The following is a 16,696-nucleotide window of genomic DNA, read 5'->3' as shown; positions in this document are numbered from 1 at the left end:
TTACTGAGCATCACCTGTTCCTGATTATCTACCATCCTGTAGGTTTTCACTCCAAGCATAACAAAGCACACCTCATTCAACAGCTAGAGCAGGGCTGCCCAACCCTGTTCCTGGAGATCTACCGTCCTGTAGGTTTTCACTCCAACCTTAACAAAGCACACCATTCATTCAACAGCTAGATATCTTGTTGAGCTGCCGATTAGTAGAATCTGGTATGCAAAATTAGGGTTGAAGTGAAAACCTACAGGATGGTAGATCTGCTGGAACAGGGTTGGGCAGCCCTGCTCTAAATCAATAAAGAAAATAAACGTGGGAGGTGGCACACTTAGATGACACGTGCACGGTACATGTTGAGCTTTGATGATGTCACGCCTCTCACCACGCGTGTCTGTGACCCTCCCCCGGTGCAGGAGCAGGCCTCGTGGGTGTGTCAGTGTGACGAGGCGGTGGTGCAGAGGCTGGAGCAGGACTTCAAGGTGACCCTGCAGCAGCAGAGCTCCCTGGACCAGTGGGCGGCCTGGCTGGACAACGTGGTGAACCAGGTCCTGAAGCCCCACGAGGGCAGCGCTAGCTTCCCCCGCGCCGCACGCCAGTTCCTGCTCAAGTGGTCCTTCTACAGGTAGTGTCACCATGGTTATTTAACACGCTAAATTATCTACGGCCATCTGCAGTGCATTTAAGCCTTTGTTTTGGAATGCTCTTTTGTCAAAATTCCAAGTCAGTGTTCTAGAACTGTTTTCAGTTACCAGTAGTGATTGTGACATCAGCATTAGAATGTTCAGCTAAGAAAGTTCTAATCATACGGTTGTGACCTCACACAGGGTTAAACGGTGTATCAGATTTTGCTCTGTCCATCTGATCCTGCTCTGTCTTCAGACTTTTCTCTCTAACCTGGGGGTGTTTCAAGAAGCAGGATTACCGAGTTAGCTGGATAACCCAGAACAGCTCTTTTTACCGCAGTCCATGTTCCAGATTTGGGTGGGTTTGGGGTTTTTACTGAGTGCAATTATCAAGTTAAGTCAGTGATCCTGCTTCGTGAAACAGGGCCCAGTTCACTCTAATCTCTTTGTTTAATCTCCGGACTCTCTCTCTGGTCTTCTCCCTCCGTCTTCTCTCTTGCTCTGACCTGACTCTCTAATCCCCCTCTCTGTTCCTCCAGCTCGATGGTGATCAGAGACCTCACCCTGCGCAGCGCGGCCAGCTTCGGCTCCTTCCACCTGATCCGCCTGCTGTACGACGAGTACATGTTCTACCTGGTGGAGCACCGCGTCGCCCAGGCAACCGGCGAGACCCCCATCGCCGTCATGGGAGAGGTGAGCTTTAATTAGCCGCCGCTTTTAACGAGCGAGCCGCTTTAATTAGCCGCGGCTTTAATGCGCCACGCGAAGGCCCGGTTTTAATTAACGGCTGCCCCTGCCTGGCACGCACCACGCCACCGCGCTGTTTCTTCAGACGTCTGTGCTGTTCACACCGGTCTCAACGCGCCCTTAGCTTTATTACCGGGGATGTGGCTCGCACTCCCTGCTGTGGGTAAAAACATCCATTCGCACCGCATCGAGTGTGGCTCAACTAGCGCTAACGTATTTCACGGGCTTATTAGCGCTTATTACAGAGCGTAGAAGTTCTCAGCCTCTCCCTCGTACTGACTGCGATCCTTCTGCGTGACGAGAATCAAACGCTGCGTTCAACGCCTAAACTTCAGAAGAATCGAGTGGGGACACTTGTTGAAACTTGTCATCCGTTTAGGAAGCTGTTAGTTTGCTGTAACAACTGTAACAAGCTGCACTAATATATGATGGTAGTAGGTTGTCTGCGGTTATAAAAGGCTACATTGTGTACTCACTTTGTGAAACAGATACTATGGGTATTTCCCAAAACGTCAAGAAACTAACCGGGCAAACTCAGTTAGCCGTGTAGCCTACGTGAAACGGCTCTGTGTTGCTTGGTAACGTCACGTTAGGCCTGCTTCATACAAAGCTGTGATGTGAGTGGCCATGCTAGGAAAGGTCAGCTTCAAACAAGGTCAAAGTTTAAACAGTTTGAACCCTGATGCTGCTGAACTTGGCTTTATTTTGAGCTGTGTGCTACGCCAGGCTTAGCGTCGCTGCCAAGTCGGGCTTCAAGGCTCCCTCCGTAGGAATTTAATGGCTTGACTCTGTCAGTTTCAGTGATCGTGTGAAAGCAGCTTAAATGTTTTGCTGTGGTTTTATGTACCAACTGCAGTTCAAATTTTTCCAAGTGGCTCTGGATGTAAAGAGCCATAATGGCGGCCCTGTTTGAGCCAGCGCTCACTGGTTACCTCTGCCTTTTTCTCCTCACAGTTCAGTGACCTCAACTCCATGATGCCCATGCTGATGGAGAAAGGTAGAGTCCCGTCTGCACTGCTACATCACAGTGAGATCTGAATGTGTTCAAACACGTCCCTGAAACACACTCAGGGCTTTACAAGAACCTAGCAGCAGAACCCGCTTTTAAGATCAACAGTACTACATTAGTAACCGTCACTGGTGTCTGAAGGGTGTTGTGTATGTAGGTATTTATATTATTTCTGCTCTTGCAGACCTGTCCTATTATTTATTCATTTAGTCACAGTACAATAAGGTATATCAATTGGTATTAACTAATGTAGTTGACATGAATTGATGTATGAATACGTTGATTAAGCGTGAAATTTACTTTTCATTACTTAATGTATTTAACTACTAACTAATTATTAGTTACATGAATATTTATACATTAGCAGACCACAGGACAAAAGTATAGTTAGTTAAGCATTAACAAATGCATTAACGGTTTTCTTCATTCCTATTTGAATTGGCATGAAGTAATGTAGTTGTTAACATGAATTAATGATCCATAAACAAAGCTGAAAAGCTGAAATTTTCCGTAGTTAGTTATCAACTACATTCGTTTATGGCAATACAAATTGGACTAAAGAAAACCGTTAATGCATTTGTTAATGCTTAACTAATTGTAAAGCATTACACCGTACAGTAGAGTGGTACAGTGCATTTATTTATTTGTTCATTTTAACGATGCTGACGTGGTCCCGCTCTCCCAGACTCGTCCTTCTCGGATGACATGAGTGACCTGGGCAGTGACGGGGATATGTCACGTGACCTGTCCCGGGATATGTCACGTGACCTGACCCGGGACCCCGGCGAGCCGGCGGTCAAACGGGAGCGCATCGAGATCAACCACTCGCTGCAGGAGATCTGAGCTGGCCACGCCCACGCCGCGCCCCGAACCACGCCCACACCGCACCCGAGCCACGCCCACACATCCCCGGGCTGAGCGTGCCAGTGCGGGCTGTGTACATAGAGAAGAGCGTAGAGTTCTGTCCACCCCTCCCCCCCCCCAAACGCCCCGCAGCCAAAATCACTGGCTCTTCTCAAAGCCGGGAGGGCAGGTGGGCGGGAAGATTTGTGTCGTAGAGAAAAAGAAAAAAAAAAATGCTTATGTGAGATTCTGACTTTACTGGAGGGTATAGTTCTAATTTTTTTTTTGTTGTTCCTTTGCGTTCCTCTACTGCAACTTAAAAAAAAACCACACAAAAAAAAAACTGTGAATCTAAGAATGACCTTTTTGTACAGTGCTCAGAGTTCGGCTCGAGGCGTAACGTCGAGCGAGCGCTGAGGCCGCGGAATCGCCGTTTACTCCAGTGCCTTAGATGGGAAGACCGTAAGGAAGCTTGAACCACCACACCAGAAACCCACCTCTCCCACCTCTGCTGTGCCTCAACCGGATGAATGTATTTCAGAACCTCGGACCTTCGAGAGCACCTTCTCTAGGCCGCGGCCGCAGGTGTGGCCCCAAGACCTCTGGCCCCCGAGGCTTGGTGCTCCTCACGCTAACGCTAACGGCCTTTCTGAAGCTCCTGCCTTTCACAGTGGCCTGGAGAGGAGTCGTCACTCTGACCCCTGAAGGCCGTCTTCTCTCTGTGCTGTGAGACGGCCGTTACCTCATTCCTCAAACGCCACCCCGCTCAGTTTTTATTTTTTCTGTCCGTGTCCTCTCTCACGAGGGGGCTCTGTTTAAACAGGCCGGCCACTTTTCCTCATGTTCCCCCCCCCATCCCTCCCCCCTCCGTCCCCTCCGTGCTGAGAGCGATTGGCTCACGTCTTCACCCCGGGCCGAAGCCATACTTTCCACTCCGTTCCGTACGCGAGTCAACGCTTCGCGTTTGCGCTCGCAAAACAAGTGGGGGATCGCAAAAAATAAAAACCATTAAAAAATCCTGTTAGCACCAAGACGCTGTGACCAGCCTGAGCTGGGGTAACCAGCTCTCCCACACAAAAAAAGGCCCCAGCCTTTTAACATTTTTAAACCCGTCCACGTTCGCCCCTACCAGAATGTATTTTGGCTTTAGCTTAGGCCAAAAAAAAACAATGAAATCCCAACTATTGTTGGCAATACGTTTTATATCCTTTTGTTAAATGTTTTGGTTCAAGCTAACAGGTCAGTTGTGGCCAGAGTGTTGGTCTCTCCGTACCGTTGTTACTCCTTTTAGGTTCTTTTCTAGGGGAACTTGAAAAACCAAACACTTTGTGAGCGAAGCCCACTTACACAGTACGAGGCAGAGAAGGCTGTACTAGCTGTTGTTCTAAGCTTATTATACATAACTGTGTAGTAGTTTAACTTTTTTGTACAATAGAAGAAAAGTGATTTATAAAGCCAAATGTAAAACATATACATATATATTTAGTTTCTTGAACTGTTGTAGGAAGAAAAAAAAAAGAAATGTATTCATCGATGGCCTTCAACGTTACTGTTGATCCTTTCCCTATTTGTTGAACTTCTTGCCTTGATGTAGATGAACTGCACCTGACTCAAGCGATGTCACTTAGCCTCCTGTGATCTGGAGGGATAGAAACTCTCAAAATCTAATTGCTGGTACTCTGAAGAATATGCTGAACTGTCTGTGACTTTTCCCTCTTGTGAGAATGTTTTGTTTTTTAAGAATACATTTTGTCTTTTGTGAAAACACCACTTCGTCCCTTTACTTTCCCCCCAGAAATGTCTATCTATAATTGGAATCTTTATTTACATTTATTTTCGATGGGAGCGAGTCGCCCATGTGGAAGTGATTCGCTGTCTGTCGCGACAGTACTCTTGCTGGATTATGTGATTGGGGAACGTTTCCTTCAATGTAATTTGTTAATGTTTTGTTTTTTTTGTAATGCTGTTTAGACCTTTGGCTGAGGGGTTGTTTTTTTATTGGTCTAGTTCTGGTTCTCATTGCAAATATATTGAGCCTTTATCTCTTAAGTATTTTTAAACCTGTTTTTGACTACACTTTACCAGGCCTAACGCAGGCCAAGGTCTGTAACACACTGCATACTTATATTGTATTTTGTACTGGCCAAAATGTCTAATAAATGGGTGTAAAAGTTATACTACTTTGTGGCATTAAAGTCATTCTTACTAATAATGTGATGTTATTATAAAATGGCAGATTGGACAAGTTTAGGAAAATGTGGCAGTTTAATGAACCAATTCCTGCTCCTAGCTGTACATCATGATAACACAGATCCATATCCAACCCAGAAATGTGTACATCAGCCCCTGTTGACTCCTAAATATAAAATTCAAGTTTTCATGGCAATACCATGGCAGATATGCACGAGGGGTAGGCAGACATCCTGGTCACGTTCTTCAGTCAAATTCTTACGTCCAAAGTCTTCAATCTCAAGGCACAAACTATTCACATTGCATACAGCACAAACGAAAGACCTTACAAAGACAGTAACTTGCACTCCAAATAAAAACGGGTTTGGATTTTCCATCTGTAGAAAGCAGAGCGGAGAGGTCTTGTATTTGATTGGTCCGTGTTCTGAAGGGTCAGGTGACCAAACCCCGCTCTCAGGTTAGTGCATACGCTCCGACTGACAGAAACGGTGTGAGCAAGGTGACCACGCCCTGCTGTGGAGCCTTTACCACGGCGTTCCCCAGGGCCCCTTCCCGGACCTGAAAGTAATGCTGGGAGTTGGAGTCTTTATTAAACACACGGTGCGCTGTCAGTCACAGACTCCCAGTGAACCAGTCAGAAGAACGGTCTCCATGGCTACACACAGACGGGTCAGATCAGCGGGTCGCTGGCGGGAGGGCTCCCTCCGTGTCTGGGTTCACGGCTCCTCCCCCTCGCCAGTTGAAAGTGCAATAAGAAGTGCGTCCGGAAGATTCCAGAAAGGTGTGGAGGATCCCGGTCAGCTCACAACGAGCAGCCGGCCATGTATTTCCCTGCAGAGGAACACACAAACGCACACGCACGCACACACACACACACACACACACACACACAGACACACAAGACAGAAATGAGCACAGAAACAGACAGACAGAAATACAAACATACACAGGTCTGTCAGTATCTATATCTTCATAATGTGCCTCTACTAGGATCAGTTCAGAATGTGGAAAAGCCCTTGGTTGCCATAGGGATGGCATGCAGTGCGGTGAGTGATTACAGCTGACTGACCACCCTCACAGGAGGGCAGAGATCGGAGAGTTAAGCTGTTGATGGAGTGTGTTGACAGCAGCGGAATCGTACCAGTGGTGAACCTCTTCTTCACCAGGGACATGCGGTAGCGCCCCCCCACCAGCTCCACGCCCAGGCCCGACAGAGCTGCCCCGGAGCCCGTAAAATGCAGGGCCAGGCTGGGGGCCGGGCCCCTGGGGGCCTCCACACACTGCCAGCTGGCGCACAGCGTCCCCGAGCCTGAGGGAGGGAGGGAGGGGTGATCACCAGACTCAGCCTCGGCCCGACCTACTGTTCAACACCTGTCCCCTACAGTCAAAATCCATACACTACCACAGCGTTCTGAGCCCTATAGCCCTTTAAGGTGTGAGATGTGTGCTTAGAATGTTCTTGACTGAACATTCTAATGCTGATGTAACAATCACTACTGGTAACCTAAAGCTATGGAGTTCTAGAACACTTATTCCAAAAAGCCTATTCTTCAAAGTTTTATTGTGTGAGGTCACAAATGTGTGATTAGAATGTTCTTAACTGAACACTAATGCTGATGTCACAATCCCGGCTGTTAATTGGAATTATCCGCATCAGTTCCATAAGGTAATGAGACTGGTAAGACGTGACTAATTTCCACGTCCATATCAGAACAGTGAAGCCTGTCAGTACCGGTGCTGGAAAAACAGGGGCATCACCTGCACATCACTGACTCCGGTTTCCATGACAGCGTCTTTCAAAAGAGCAACCTAGCAATTTGGGTAATTAAGCAAGGTGACATCAGCTGGTTCTTAAACTTAACGAGGCCTTTTACTGTCTTAAACCTGACGTGCAAAGCCCACGGTCACCCTGAACACAGCAACCTCCCCCAAAACCCAACCACAACCCCACCCCCTCAGCAAACATGTATCAGATCCAGACTCCATCACTGTGGAACAAGACCTCAGCACACCTGTACCATTCATATGCTAATCCCACCATTTTAGATAATAACACCCCTGGGGGAAATTGTGCATGAAAAGGTAAGAAACAGGAAGGGAGGCTGTCATTTCAACCGGGGCAAAGGTTGATCTGAACGGGATTATGGGTAGGTCTGTGTCTTGAGCCAAAAGGGATTATGGGTAAGTGTGTGTTTGAGCTGAAAGGGGTGATGGGTAGGTCTGTAGGCTGAAAGGGATTATGGGTAGGTCAGTAGGCTGAAAGGGATTATGGGTTTGTCTGTAGCCTGAAAGGGATTATGGGTATGTCTGTAGGCTGAAAGGGATTATAGGTTTGTCTGTAGCCTGAAAGGGATTATGGGTTTGTCTGTAGCCTGAAAGGGATTATGGGTGTTTGAGCTGAAAGGGGTGATGGGTAGGTCTGTATCTGAGCTGAAAGGGGTGATGGGTAAGTCTGTATGCTGAAAGGGATGATGGGAAGGTATTCTGACAGACTGACAGAACAGAAGGCAGGCAGCTGATAGGACGGTACTGGAGCACTGACCTTTGCCATTGGTGGGCGAGAGGTTGGGCAGTTTCCACAGTAACCGCCGTTCCTCAGCATTCCTGCAGGGAGAGGGAGAGGGAGAGAGAGAGAGAGAGATGGAGAGAGAGAGAGTCAGTGAAGCCTGCACTACTTTAGCCCACACAGATTTACATTATTACACTTTAGCAAACTTACTTTAGCAAACACCGAAAGGGATTTAGGGGTACGTGCATATGAGAGCTACACTAACAGAAACAGCACCTCCCCCTGGCAGTTGCTCACCAGGACGCGGGGGGCTGGCACTGGGGGTCGGTGGCCGAGGGCTGGAGGGGCAGCAGGACCTGCACGTTGCTCAGATCGGCCCCCGGGGCCACGGCGGGGGAGCGGCTGTACTCCAGAGAGACCCGCGTCACGGTCCCGCTACGCTGACACTCCGCTGAGCACAGCACAGGAGCACAGCCTGAGTCCTGAGACGAGACCTGAGAGAGAGGAGAGGGGGGAGAGAGAGAGGGGGAGAGAGGGGGGAGAGAGAGAGAGAGAGAGAGAGGGGGAGAGAGAGAGGAGAGAGAGAGAGAGGGGGAGAGAGAGAGAGGAGAGAAAGAGGAGAGAGAGAGAGGAGAGAGAGAGGAGAGACAGAGAGAGAGAGAGAGGAGAGAGAGGGGGAGAGAGAGAGAGAGGGGGGAGAGAGAGAGAGAGAGACAGAGAGAGAGACAGAGAGAGAGAGAGAGAGAGACAGAGAGAGAGAGAGAGACAGAGAGAGAGAGAGAGGAGAGACAGAGAGAGAGACAGAGAGAGAGAGAGAGAGACAGAGACAGAGAGAGTGAGAGACAGAGAGAGGGGGAGAGACAGAGAGTGAGAGAGAGAGACAGAGAGACAGAGGGGGGGAGCAAGGGAGGGGGAGAGAGGTGGATGGAGAGAGAGACAGAGAGAAGGGGGGGAGTGAGAGAGAGAGAGAGACAAGAGAGAGACGGGAGCGAGAGCGAGGGAGGAGGAGGGGGAGAGAGGGAGAGGGTGATGAGTGAGCAAGGGGAAGAGAAAGAAAGAGCAAGAGAGAAAACGAGGGAGAAAGGAGAGAGGGAAAGAGAAAGAAAGCGAGGGAGACAGAACGAGAACCATAATTAATCACCGTAACTCACACAAATACAAAAGACAAAACAACAGTAGTGATGTCAACAGAATCTAAACAAACTGAAATACGTTGAGCCCCACCACGCACTGGTTTAAGATCACTTATACTGTGAATTACTCCAATCGAAAAGCAGGCTATTTCAAGTGTGACATTCGTGTCGCATTCATGAGTGAGTGAGTGAGAACCTGCACTGAATCAGTGGCGTTCTGCCCCTGGCCGCATACGTGCACCGCTCACAGAAGCCCTTTCACAGAGGCTGGCTGAAGAGATGATCGGAGGAAGGAGAGGCTGTGAGCGTCTCGGCCGGACTGACCTGGTACTTGAGCACGGTCAGGTTGTGGTACGAGGCCTGAGGGTTGAGCTGGGCCTCTCTCTGCAGGTGAGTGGTCAGAGTCTGCATGTTGAACCAGTAATCCCTGCAGTCTGGGTCACTCTGAGAGGGGTCACTGAAACACACGCACAATAATTCACAGCTGAACATGCATGTATACAATAACTCAGATCAACATGTACACAACAACTCTCAGATCAACATGTATACAATAACTCACAGATCAACATGTACACATTAACTCAGATCAACATGTATACAATAACACAGATCAGCATGTATACAATAACATGGATCAACATGTATACATTAACTCAGATCAACATGTATACAATAACACAGATCAACATGTATTCCTTTACATCAGATCAACATGTATACATTAACTCAGATCAACATGTATACAATAACTCAGATCAACATGTATACATTAACTCACAGATCAACACATACATACAATAACTCACAGGCTAAGAGGCACATACACATTTTAAGAGGCAATCAATTTATGTGCGCGTGGACTGCCTACCTGAAGAGCAGCTTTTGATTGGGCAAGAACTGGTCCACTCGAGCCGTGTTGACCAATCGGAAGCTGAGGACAGGGGTATTGGGCGTGGCAGTGAAGATGCGGGTGATTCCCGCGGGGAAGGACATGGTGACATCGCCTGTGATCTTCACCAGACAGCTGAGGGGAGAGCCAATCACAGTACTGTGTGAGGGTGTGCTATGTGCTGATTGGTGAATTATAATGAGAATAGTGCACAGGGTGGCAAATAAAGAAAGGTTCAGTGTGACATGGAGAGTAATTAGTACAGTGTGGTGAATATAATGGCGTTGTTGAACTCTGGTAACGAGTGACTCGAGTGGTGCACTGAAAGCTGATGTCAGTGTGTGGTGTGATGTTCTCTAAATGTTAATAGCAGTGTTCAGTGAATGTGAATAGCAGTTCTTAGTGAATGTTAAATGTCAGTGCTTGGTGAATGCTAGCGGCAGTGCTGAGTGAATGCTCAGGGCAGGGCTGAGTGAATGCTGAGTGTAGCTAACAGAATGCTAGCGGCAGTGCTGAGTGAATGCTCAGGGCAGGGCTGAGTGAATGCTGAGTGTAGCTAACAGAATGCTAGCGGCAGTGCTGAGTAAATGCTAAGGGCAGGGCTGAGTGAATGCTAGCGGCAGTGCTTGGTGAATGCTAACATAATGCTAGCGGCAGTGCCGAGTGAATGCTAAGGGCAGGGCTGAGTGAATGCTAAGGGCAGGGCTGAGTGAATGCTAAGGGTAGGGCTGAGTGAATGCTAAGGGTAGGGCTGAGTGAATGCTAATGTAATGCTAGCGGCAGTGCTGACTGAATGCTAGCGGCAGTGCTGACCGGTTCTGCTCCCCGCCCTTGAAGTAGGCGTTGATGTATTCCGTTAGAGCTGCAGCCACGGGCCAGGACTCCTGGGCGCTGAGGGAGAGGGGGCTGGGCCCCCGAGACAGGCCTGCTGGAGGAAGAGAGGCATGGCTAGACCAATCAAAAGAGCCGTGGCTACACCAATCAAAAGAGGCGTGGCTGGGCCAATATCTCAAAACACACTGCTTCCATTCTGAATACATATAAACACTTAACAGCGATGAAAGAACATTGATAGTTACAGTGTGTGTATGTGTGTGTGTGTGTGCTTGTGTGTGTGTGTGTGAGGGGGTACCCACCCCGGGTGGGGCTGGGGGGCCGTGGGGTGGGGGTCCGCCCGGCCCACTCACTGGGGCTGGAGGAGGACGAGGAGGGGGTGGTAAAACCAGGACTGGGGTCGGGGAACGGAGAGGAGCACACAGACCGGGACTAAAACACAGGAGGGGGAGGTGACACAGTTACAAACAGGCGGCCATTTTCACAAACATCATTCACGTCCTAACACCGGATAAACCGTGACGCCACATATAAAAAGACATTCATGGTCAAGCACTTAACATTTAGACGTATCAGACAACTCAAAAACATCTTCATTAAAATTACTCTTCTCTTCCTCCATAGATTATGTTCCGTTGACCCTTTAAGATGTGAGATCGCGTGATTAGAATGTTCTCAGGTGAACATTCTAATGATGATGTAACAATCACTCCTGGTAACAGAAAACAGTTCTAGAACACTTCAATAGCTAATACAGCAGGATATCCGCTAAAGCAATCCAGGTTAAGCACCTCGCTCCAGAGTGCAATTGCTGTGCCCCAACTGGGAACAAAACATGCAACCTCTCAGTTTCTCAGCCCAGCTGTCAAACTGCTCTACTACACTGCCACCCAGTGGGTTCCACACTGCCTCTCTCAGTTATATGCCTGAATAAAAACAAGCATTCAAGGTTCGAGTGCCATTTTACTGACAAAACCCGTCCAGCACAAGAGCCTTGAAACCCATTCAGTGGATTTCACACACCAGTCAACAAGCTGTTCAATATCCTCAGTATATTACACGAACAAATCCTTCTGATCTAACAGCACCCAGTGCCTTCAGCTCCTGGGCTTTGACTGTTGCCGTTATACTGTATGAGACACTAGAGCAGTGTTTTTAAAGCTTCAGTGCTGTACGAGTCAGAGGTCAGGTGACCTATCTTTTCAGGACGGCGGTGATGTAACAGCAGGGCTGTTACCCAGCTGCTGTGGAGGAGAGAGAGGGCGGTCTGTGGACCTGCTCCAGTGTGTTTAACTCAAACTCTCTACACACTTCCCTTGACCCACGACCTGAAACAAACACTTGAGGGGATGGTGGGTGGAATGCAGATTCCACACACTGAGGAGTGTGAGAAGCACTGGCAGCTCCGCACACAGTGTAGCTGTGAAATGACTGTGGCTACATCAAGCAGCTAGTGCGTACGAGCCATCAGTCCACCCGTTTCACTGAACTCCACCGCCCTTTGTACTAGCTGGCTAACTACAGTCTTTAGAAAGGAGCAAGCAAGTTAGCGAATGCTCGCTCACATCCACGCATCTAAAAATGAAAACTGTATCTGCTAGCTTTTCCCAACGAGGTTTACAGGCCTATACGCCTCCTACAGCTCGAAATCTATCATTATCTAGGCTAATCCACCCAAATTACCATGTAGCTGAATGACACATTTTCCCAAACAAACATAATGAACACGCAGTCAATGCATTTCAAAACGCTGGCAGTATGTTTGTGCAATGTGGTTGAACAGAGGTCTGTGTGTGAGAAACGGTGTGTATGAAATGTATTTGGAACAGGTGTGTGTGTGTGGGTGTGTGAGAGAGAGGGTGCTTGTTATGTGTGTGTGTGTGTGTGTGTGTGTGCACGCATATGTGAGTGTTTGTGTGTGTGAGAGAGGGTATGTATGTGCGTGTGAGAGAAAGAGGGTGCGTGTTTGTGTGAGAGAGAGGGCGTGTATGCAGTTTATCTGAGGGGCCTACCCTTTCAGTGCCGTTCAGGGGCCCCGGGGTCCGGGCTGCCCGGGCGGGTCTGGGAGGGGCCAGCCCTACCAGCTCTGTGCTCCCACGCTGGGAGGGAGGGGGGGTCACTGCAACAAGGCACCACAAGTGGAGTCAGTTCCACTGACCCTTTAAGGTGTGAGGTCACAAGTATCTTCTTCACTAAATATTCTAAAGCTGATGTCACAATCACTACTGGCAACTTAAAGCAATAGAGATCCAGAACGCTGACTTCGAATTTGAACATTCTAAAGCTGATGTCACAATTACTACTGGCAACTAAAAGCAATAGAGATCCAGAACACTGACTTCGAATTTGAACATTCTAAAGCTGATGTCACAATCACTACTGACAACTAAAAGCAATAGAGATCCAGAACACTGACTTAGAATTTGAACATTCTAATGCTGATGTAACAATCACAACTGGTAAATTAAAGTTCTGAGTTCTAGAACACTCAATTCAGTCTGTTTCCTGAATTGGTTGAACTGAAATAAAATGGACCTGAATGTTTAAAAAAAGACACAAGCACACATGTATGTGTGCATGTATGTACATAGGTTTTGTATATATTGGCTCAGTCCTGTGCACCTGTGCAGTGGTAGGGCCGTATGCTCGGGTTGTCCTGTCGCTCAGAGCATCGTGGGGGTGGCAGCCCATTTTGGACTGGCTCTTCCTCTGGACCCCTCTCCTTCCCGTCCTGGTCCTGCCCCCCCGCCGCCCCCTCGCTGAAGGGGTTCCGCACGGACCCCCGGTGCACCCGCTCCCTCCTGGGCTGGGGGGCGGAGCCCGAGGGCGGGAAACTCCAGCCGGATTGGGCGGCCTGGTGTGTGGGGCTGCCAATCATGGTGATGGAGAAGGGGTCCTCCGGAGACTCCAGGACAGGGGCGCCGGGGTCTCTGTCCGTGTGAGCGCCCGAGGAGGAGGACGAGGAGGAGGAAGGGCGGGGCTCTCGGTCCCGGGACCTGGAGGGCGGTGGAGGAGCCCAGGGCCCGGGCCTCTCGAAGGCGGCCAGGAAGGGGTCCTCGGGGGGGATGTGTCTGCAGCTCCACACCGTGGGGTCCAGCTCCGGAGGGGGCTGTGGGGGCCCGAACTTGGGCATGCTGACCGCGGCGTCCGGGGTCCAGGCGCATGCTGGGTCGCAGGGCGCGGGGGGGTCGGGGAAGGCCGAGAGGAAGGGGTCCGGGGTCCTCCCGTGGGGGGCTGCGCTCTTCTTCTGTGGTGCTGCCGCCGGCCATGCCGCCCAGCTGGCTGGCTCCGGAGAGGGCCCCAGGGGCTGATGGGAAGGAGAGTCCAGACCCGAGTCCTCCACGTTCTCGGGGGAGGAGGACTCTGAGGAGAAGGAGGGATCTGTGAGGAGAAAAACAGGATCGTTTAATCCAGACTTCACGTCTCTCCCTCTCTGTAAACAACTTTCCCTCCTTCCTCTGCACAGACAGTCTGAGACCCAGTTTCTGGGCCTCATAAATCAGAGCGACTGCTTTTATGACATTTTTAGGACAGCAGAACAACTTCCTTCCCCCAAAAACCCTTTCAAGCCGTTCCCTACCGGCCAAGCCGCTGGAATTAAAAGTGGACTCCAGCGGGGGCCCGAAAAGTGCCTCTGAACCCAATGCTGTGGAGCTCAACCTGCAACAGAGAATACAGCGGCCCTGTTAATGACCAAATCTAACCTGGGACAGAGAATACAGCGGCCCTGTTAATGACCAAATCTAACCTGGGACAGAGAATACAGCGGCCCTGTTAATGACCAAATCTAACCTGGGACAGAGAATACAGCGGCCCTGTTAATGACCAAATCTAACCTGGAACATGGTTCGGAGAGAGGATACCGTGGTCCTATTAATGACCAAATCTGGAGAATTTGCAGTGCGGCAATTCTCACACAGTTAAATTAAGTTATTTCCAATTTCAATGAAGTAAATTGAACAAATGTAATTAAATTCAGTTCAAGCCACTGACTGAAAAACCACCACAGAACATTATGGGTATTTTTCAATTCAGTACCTGATTGCACTGACAAAATCCAATTGAGCAATGAGTATTTCTGGTCCTGTTCTGTTCATTACTGGTTTATGTGTGGTTTATGTTTACGGTCCACCCGCAGGAGCCCAGAGGCTGCTTTACCTGTCACGGTCGGGGCAGGTGGTTGAACTTCGCGGTCGGTTCTGTTCACCCTCTGCAGCAGAAACATGCATTCATAAGGGCCACTTTCTCAAAAAGCTAAACAGTGCTTCAGTACTTACAATCACCAATGCTTTACCATGCCTGCCAACAGCCAGGTCAATTTCAGAATCAACTACACTGCTAGGCTGTGCAAAATCTCATTCATTCATTATCCAAACCCGCTTATCCTGATCAGGGTCACAGGGGGGCTGGAGCCTATCCCAGCATACATTGGGCGAAAGGCAGGAATACACCCTGGACAGGTCGCCAGTCCATCGCAGGGCACACACACCATCATACCTATGGGCAATTTAGACTCTCCAATCAGCCTAACCTGCATGTCTTTGGACTGTGGGAGGAAACCGGAGTACCCGGAGGAAACCCACGCAGACACGGGGAGAACATGCAAACACCGCACAGAGAGGCCCCGGCCGACGGGGATTCGAACCCAGGACCTCCTTGCTGTGAGGCAGCAGTGCTACCCACTGCACCATCCGTGCCGCCCTGTGCAGAATCTAAATTTCCCACATATAATTTTTCAGTAACGTTTCCAGTATAATCCAGAAGCAGGGAATTTTCAGGCCTTGAAAAATACATGTCCAGTGTTTGCAGTTACTGCAGAACATTCCGTCCTATCAGCTGTCAGACAGCACAGGCTCTAGATATAGAATGTGTAGAATGTGTGCTTATGACCAATCACATCTTCTGCCTTTGGTTCAGACATTCAGGACAAAATAATCTGTACTTCCTAATTAATCTGGAAAAGACACATTCCTGAAATACAGAGGATGTCATCTGCTGAGTTTTCAATAGATTTCCTCGGGGGAAAGTTCTCGGTTGTAGGTGATAGTCACCTGTTAGGTGCCCACTGACATACTGCAGGTGAGTTCAAAGCGCTCTTTCTAGCCATCACTAAAGGGGCATGTTTTAACCAACGCTGTCTCAGCACATTCTGTTCTGATTGGCCCAGACGGATTATAAGAAGGTCACGGCCAATAACAACACAATACACCCCAACAATAACTGCATGGCAAGCTCTGGCCAATGTTTGATTGTCTTGTAGGGAGGACCATTTCCTGCTTGTTCTACATGGACTGTGTTCATATCAGCTCTGCTTGCACGCTAGCACGTACACACTAAGAAAAACGATTCCATTACTTCAGAAGAAACTTGAGTGCGATGTCAATTTAGATTAATTTGATACTGGGTCATTTTTTTAGGCTCTATATAACTGAGGGTAGTGTTTATTTTCTGGACAGTGTTTACACTGTCAAACTCTGGCAGTGTTAGCAGGAGGATTTGGCAGGAGAAAGAAATCAATAGCCTAGAAGTGCGAGACCTAAATACTGTGGGTAGGAACGGCCAGAAACGACTGCAGGCCAGAAATGCTGTTCGAGGGTGGGACAAAAACAGAGTCCCCTTCAGTCCCCTCCTGAAACTGGGACAGTGCAGAACACTAAAATACTGCAGGTTTCACGGCAGGGTCTTCCTATTTTTATAGCCTTGCGAACTGCCATTTTGCCAACCCTGTTTCCCACACATTAATCTCTAAATCAATGGCCTACTGTTTCAAGCAAGCATGCAAGCTGAACTACGCTTTTGGTCACGGTGATAAATTGTGACTAAATTTGTCATCTCTCACTGTTTAGCATTTGCATACGTAATAGATACTTAATTCCCCACATTGATCGTTTAATTGGTTAGCCAATTACCAAGGTCGAA

The 16,696-nt window shown here is 48.9% G+C and overlaps 2 protein-coding genes across 5 annotated transcripts in view; one reads left to right on the top strand and one right to left on the bottom strand.

Annotated features, from left to right (window-relative positions):
* rfx2 (regulatory factor X, 2 (influences HLA class II expression)) overlaps nt 1–4,066 on the top strand; it is a 48,784-nt gene extending 44,718 nt beyond the window's left edge. For all 3 annotated transcript variants that reach the window (XM_061237944.1, XM_061237942.1, XM_061237943.1), the window contains 4 exons: nt 411–619; nt 1,160–1,313; nt 2,322–2,364; nt 3,062–4,066. In XM_061237944.1, the coding sequence (XP_061093928.1) occupies nt 411–619; nt 1,160–1,313; nt 2,322–2,364; nt 3,062–3,219 (564 nt within the window). In that variant the 3' untranslated portion in view covers nt 3,220–4,066. The remainder of the gene's footprint in view (nt 1–410; nt 620–1,159; nt 1,314–2,321; nt 2,365–3,061) is intronic.
* A 1,399-nt stretch (nt 4,067–5,465) lies between these two features.
* Nucleotides 5,466–16,696, bottom strand: part of fcho1 (FCH and mu domain containing endocytic adaptor 1) — a 49,311-nt gene continuing 38,080 nt past the window's right edge. The window contains exons 16-27 of one of the 2 annotated variants that reach the window (XM_061237936.1): nt 14,936–14,987; nt 14,358–14,437; nt 13,400–14,158; nt 12,790–12,896; nt 11,080–11,209; nt 10,757–10,871; nt 9,923–10,078; nt 9,376–9,508; nt 8,216–8,412; nt 7,952–8,013; nt 6,551–6,718; nt 5,466–6,240 (exon numbers count right to left, since the gene is read on the bottom strand). In XM_061237936.1, coding sequence (XP_061093920.1) covers nt 6,212–6,240; nt 6,551–6,718; nt 7,952–8,013; nt 8,216–8,412; nt 9,376–9,508; nt 9,923–10,078; nt 10,757–10,871; nt 11,080–11,209; nt 12,790–12,896; nt 13,400–14,158; nt 14,358–14,437; nt 14,936–14,987 — 1,988 coding nt within the window. In that variant the 3' untranslated portion in view covers nt 5,466–6,211. The remainder of the gene's footprint in view (nt 6,241–6,550; nt 6,719–7,951; nt 8,014–8,215; nt 8,413–9,375; nt 9,509–9,922; nt 10,079–10,756; nt 10,872–11,079; nt 11,210–12,789; nt 12,897–13,399; nt 14,159–14,357; nt 14,438–14,935; nt 14,988–16,696) is intronic. The other variant, XM_061237937.1, reaches the window with a different exon arrangement.

The sequence above is a fragment of the Conger conger genome, chromosome 4 (genome assembly GCF_963514075.1).
Source record: "Conger conger chromosome 4, fConCon1.1, whole genome shotgun sequence".
Lineage (NCBI taxonomy): Eukaryota > Metazoa > Chordata > Actinopteri > Anguilliformes > Congridae > Conger > Conger conger.
This window is presented reverse-complemented; position numbering and strand designations above follow the sequence as displayed.